The sequence below is a fragment of the Raphanus sativus genome, chromosome 3, assembly GCF_000801105.2.
Source record: "Raphanus sativus cultivar WK10039 chromosome 3, ASM80110v3, whole genome shotgun sequence".
In the NCBI taxonomy this organism is placed as follows: domain Eukaryota; kingdom Viridiplantae; phylum Streptophyta; class Magnoliopsida; order Brassicales; family Brassicaceae; genus Raphanus; species Raphanus sativus.
The window spans coordinates 6,677,155-6,683,144 of record NC_079513.1 but is presented as its reverse complement, the minus strand read 5'-3'; the positions used below and the strand labels follow the sequence as shown (position 1 = coordinate 6,683,144).

General features: G+C 37.1%; 1 protein-coding gene across 1 annotated transcript; it reads left to right on the top strand.

The window, feature by feature from the left end:
* Positions 1-897: 897 nt before the first annotated feature.
* LOC108845731 (probable xyloglucan glycosyltransferase 12) lies at positions 898-4,323 on the top strand. Its single transcript, XM_018618899.2, has 4 exons — positions 898-2,290; positions 2,510-3,109; positions 3,184-3,297; positions 3,384-4,323. Exons 1-4 carry the CDS (start codon positions 1,544-1,546, stop codon positions 4,017-4,019), a joined length of 2,097 nt encoding a protein of 698 aa, XP_018474401.1. The 5' UTR covers positions 898-1,543; the 3' UTR covers positions 4,020-4,323.
* Positions 4,324-5,990: the final 1,667 nt, after the last annotated feature.

Here is a 5,990-nt window from a genome sequence, read left to right as displayed (position 1 = left end):
TCTAGGGTAACCGGGTTAGTTTTGCATTTGACCGGATTGTATCAGAAATTTAACTTTTCATGGACGACTTCCATGTAAATCGTCTCAGGTTAATAAATTTATTAGTAGTAGAAAATTAAAAAATCAACATTTTATTATACCTAGACGACTTCCATATAAGTCGTGTCTAGTTAACTTTGCAATTGAAAAATAACTTTTAAATTTTTTTTTCTAGATGACTTACACGAAAGTCGTCCATAATTTTATTCTGAGATTCATATCAAACCTTACTTATTTTGGACAACTTCCATGTAAATCGTCGGACGGACGACTTCTGTATAAATCGTCTAGAAAAAATAAAATTTTAAATTTTATTTTTCAATTGCAAAATTAACCTGAGACGATTTACCTGGAGTCGTCTAGATATAACAAACGATCGAGCTTCGGGTTTTGGATATAATCGATTGAGTTTGGATATTCAAACTTGCTCATTACAAAACCCCATCTGTTATTTTGCAATAACTGTGTCCAAACTGAAATGTTTACTTCTAGTTGGTTTTGGGTTCGAATATCGGTTATTTTTTCCCATGCCTAATAAGGATTAGATTGAGAAGGTTGTAACAAATACGAATTAACGAGAAGAAACTCTAGAGAAACTATTACATAATTATAAAAATTTGACCAAAAGAATGAATGGGTGAAAAGGTTTAAAGAAAAACAAAAAGCACTCTATTCGGAGGCAAACTACTAAATGAACGGTGTAACAAGAGACTTGGTCATTTCTTTCTGTCTCCTCCACGCATTAAGATTTAATCACAGTAAAAACAGAAAATCCTAATCTCAAATCCATTTTCTTTCTATTTTTACTTTCTTCATCCCCACGGTGTCTTTGCGGATATTGTTTCGATACTATTACGATATTTTCATTTTTAGTTTTTACCAATCCTTCTTCCTTTCGCGTGTGATCATTAACTCGAGGTGGATCCTCCTATATCATGGTTAGTTATCACACGCGGAATAACCAAAGATCCGATTGTACACAATGTTTGGAGATTTAAGAGTGGAGTTTCTGAAAGAAGAAAAAGAAGGCCAATAAATTTGGTAAAAGACCGCTCCTTTCCGTATCTTTGTTGTTTGTGTCAAAACAGGCTCTTTAATCACTACCTATCATATTATCCGTTGCCTTTTTTTTCCAAGAGCTAATCGATCCGGGGGAATAATATTAAACAATTTGACCATTGGGTGTGGTTTCTCTCTATATATTCTTCTGGCTAATTTTTTTTTTTGTATATTGTTTTAAAAATATTTCAAAAAGAACGTGCTGAGCTGTTACCACTTTCTTGTCGTCTCTCTCTCCTCGTCTTTTAAACTTCCTCATTTTTCTTTGAAACCTGTGAATCGAGTCTTTCAGGAAATGAGTTTTTTTCTTTTCTCCTCTTCATTACATCTTCTTCCACAAGTAATACACGTGTCTCTGCTTTGATCTTATTGCTGGCAATGAGATCCGATTTGTAGCTCTTTAACATCCCTTCTTTTCTCTTACTACTATCCTCTCTCTCTTCTAATGGCACCCAAGTTTGAATGGTGGGCGAAAGGAAACAACCGTAAAGGCACTCCGGTCGTGGTCAAAATGGAGAACCCTAACAACTGGTCAATGGTGGAACTCGAATCACCGTCCGAGCAAGATTTTCTCGTGGAAGGTCGCCGTGAGAAATCTCGGAACAAGAACGCGAGACAGCTCACATGGGTCCTCCTCCTGAAAGCCCACCGTGCCGCAGGCTGTCTCACCTCCCTCGGCTCAGCATTAATCGCTCTCGGAACCGCCGTACGCCGTCGTATCGCCGCTGGCCGTACAGACACCGAGATCTCGTCTTCTTCTTCTTCTACTTCGTCTTCCCCGGCTGTTATTATCAAATCGAAACCGAGGTTCTTGTACACGTGCTTGAAAGTGTTTCTGTTGCTTTCACTAATGCTTCTAGCTTTCGAAACGGCTGCGTATTTCAAAGGATGGCAGCATTTCGAAGCACCGAAACTTCAGCTTCAGTTGCCTTATGGTTTCTTCGATTGGGTTTACACTCATTGGGTGCTGCTTCGTGTTGGCTACCTTGCTCCTCCGCTTCAGTTTCTCGCTGACGCTTGCATCGTCCTCTTCCTTATTCAAAGCCTTGACCGACTCATCCTCTGCCTAGGCTGTTTCTGGATCCGGTTCAAGAAAATCAAACCGGTTCCCAAAACCCCAATCTCCGATCTAGAATCCGGTTGCTTCCTTCCAATGGTTCTTGTTCAGATTCCCATGTGTAACGAGAAAGAGGTAAACCCAAAACACATTTCATTACCAGATTTGCATGAGAAAATCTTTTTTTCTTTTTTTGGCAAATTTTATTAATCTCGGCCAAACACGCTTAACTGCTGAGTTTTGATGATATCCGGTGCATGGTGCATTAGTGGTAGCATTAGTGGTATCCGGTGCATTAGTGTTGGTATGATCGTATGAGAAAATCTTTTTAATTTTTTTTAAAAATTTGGACAGGTTTATCAGCAATCAATTGCGGCTGTGTGCAATTTAGACTGGCCAAAAACGAAGATTCTGATTCAAATTCTGGATGATTCTGATGATCCCATAACGCAGAGTTTGATCAAAGAAGAGGTTCACAAATGGCAGAAGCAAGGTGCACGCATTGTGTATCGTCACCGTGTGAACAGAGAAGGCTACAAAGCTGGAAACCTCAAGTCTGCAATGAACTGTAGCTACGTCAAAGACTACGAGTTCGTTGCTATCTTCGACGCTGACTTTCAGCCTTTACCAGATTTTCTCAAAAAGACAATTCCTCATTTTAAGGACAATGAGGAGCTAGGTCTGGTGCAGGCGAGATGGTCGTTTGTGAACAAGGAGGAGAACTTGTTGACTAGGTTACAGAACATTAACTTGGCGTTTCACTTTGAGGTTGAACAGCAAGTCAACAGTGTCTTCTTGAATTTCTTTGGATTCAATGGGACAGCTGGTGTCTGGAGGATCAAGGCTTTGGAAGATTCTGGTGGTTGGCTCGAGAGAACTACTGTCGAGGATATGGACATTGCTGTCCGTGCTCACCTCCATGGCTGGAAGTTCATTTTCCTAAACGATGTTGAGGTAATTCTATCAAATATTATTATTATTATTATTATTTGGTTCCTCCAGCTCTAATGTTTCTCTTTCTCTCACAGTGCATTTGCGAATTACCTGAATCGTATGAAGCTTACAGAAAGCAACAACACCGATGGCATTCAGGACCGATGCAACTATTTCGCCTTTGTTTGCCAGCTGTCATTAAATCAAAGGTCACACAAACCTTTAAAACAGTGTCGTTTATGACATGTAGCTAGTGTCTTCTGATACGGTTGTGTTTTTTGTTTTGTTTTTGCAGATAAGCATAGGGAAGAAATTTAATTTGATATTCCTCTTCTTCCTCCTAAGGAAGCTCATCTTACCCTTCTACTCCTTCACACTCTTTTGTATCATCTTGCCAATGACTATGTTTGTCCCTGAGGCTGAGCTTCCTGCTTGGGTTGTCTGCTACATACCCGCCACAATGTCTTTCCTCAACATCCTTCCCGCTCCGAAATCGTTTCCCTTTATTGTCCCATACCTTCTCTTTGAGAACACAATGTCTGTGACCAAGTTCAACGCAATGGTCTCGGGTCTGTTTCAGCTGGGAAGTGCATATGAATGGGTCGTTACAAAGAAATCAGGGCGTTCATCAGAGGGAGATCTGGCTGCTTTAGTTGAAAACGAAGGAGGAAAGAAAACGAAACACCAGAGAGGCGTCTCTGCACCAGAAACAGAGGCTGAGAAAAAAGCTCAAAAGAAGAGTGCCAATAAGAAGACAAAGAAGAAGCACAATAGGATCTATATGAAGGAGCTGTCACTAGCGTTTCTTTTATTAACTGCAGCAACTCGAAGTCTCTTGTCCGCTCAAGGAATCCATTTTTACTTCCTCTTGTTTCAGGGAATATCCTTCTTACTGGTTGGTCTAGATCTAATTGGAGAGCAAGTTGAATGACAGTAAAGATATTGACTGGATCTTAATAGTGCTTGTAGAGAAACTTTGTAGAAGACAAGAACACAATTTCATCTGTATCACATCATTGAACATAAATCAGCTTCACAGAGGGAAGAACATGGTTATATAACTGTTGCTAATATGTAAGCTCTATCTCCTTTATTTTTTATTGTCTCTTTTGGTTTGGCTACTGTTCTTTTATTCTTTTTCGTATATGGACGATTCTTTTGTAAGAAAGTTTTGTTCAAGAAAGCAAATCATTTTAGATAATACTATGATCTGATACAACATATCGGTTTCATAATAGGCTATTTACAAACAGTTTAATTAATCATATATGCCTGGACTTTCACACAGTCACTGTATCCATTTTTCTGGACATTAGTCTTGCGTACCTAAAGTAGATACTCCGTTATCTCTATCATTACCTAAATGCCAAAGAAGTGTAAGTAACTTGAATATTACCTAGTGACGCACGCAGTCATCCTTTTTCACTTGGGTTTAGATGAACAACCAATAGCATGTTAATTTTATACAGGCAGTTTAATATCCAAGTCAATCTGCAATTCGAATCCAAGGTTCATTGCTCCAGTTATATTGAGTGTTGGCTTCACCATGATCCCTTAGCCACTTGCGTAAATGTGACACTTTCTCCAAGTCATGGAACTGAGCATTTAAACCCATAGTGACACAATTATCTTAGCCATGCACTGGACCGGTCCATGTCCATTTAGGGCTCATTCGGAACTAACAAATGTGTTTTTTTAAGTCCAGTTAAAACTTAAAAGTAAAACAAAAATTTTAAGAAGAAAATACAAAATAAAAGTTTGGGCCCAGTGTCTTATGCTTATGTTGTCCATTCATTTTATTCTAATATGATTATGTATTGTTGCTGACAAAAAAAATAAAAAATAAAACGAATTTGTTTCTTACCAAAATTGATAATGAATAATATCTGAATCTAACAATGAAATATTAATCCTGATCTCCAAAAAAATTTAGACATTTTTTATATATGTAGATCCTCTAAATGCAAATATATGTCTATGTCATTAGCCTTTTAAAATGTTTTTCTGTCTTTGTAGCATGTCAGAGGGACTAATTCATTATATTAGTCTGGAAAGCTATTATGTACGAGATGCTGTCAACCTCAACACACAAGCTTTCCAAGCCACGAGAATCAATGAATTCTCTGACGGTAGTGTTCTACTGAAAATTTACTACGCAAATGTACTTGTTACTTTTGGTACTCCATCCAAGTGATTATTAATTTAATAAATTACATTTTGAACTTTGTTATAACTAGGTTGGTAATTTACTTGATTGAATTATATTTTAGTTTGCAGTTTAGTGGTAATAGAACTTCTTACAAAACCGAGATTTTACTGAAATAAACCTTATAGAAGGAGAAAGATATACTGCAAAGATGTTGGATCCTTTTGGTGCCTTTTAGTTTCTGACAGTGTATCAGGAAGACAATGCTGACATTTACCAGCATATTGACCCTTGTGTAATGGTAAGTTTTTTTAAAAAAATTACTAGTTGCTGTTATTTACATTTCCCTAATGGTATTTATTAACATTTTTTTAATTGATTAGTGTAACCAAAAACGTCATCTTCCTACCACATGTGATGAAATGGTGAGATGGGCTCATTATCTTGAGAATCTATTTATGATAAGTCAAGAAGAAAGAGCAAACAAAACCTTGAACTTATACCATAAACTACAAGCGGTAATGTTCATTTATTTTTATTTTTAAAATTTAACAATGATAATGAAACTTTGATAATTTGAATATAGGAAATGTCAAGCTTAAGAAATCTTAAGTTTCAATATGCATCTGAAGACATTGACCAATTTAATGATGTTCCATATCTACGTGACATGTTTGATGAGGTAGTGTTTATAGTATTTGAAAACATATTTTTTGTTTTATAATGAATCTTTGTTTTTTCACTTTGTGGAACAGT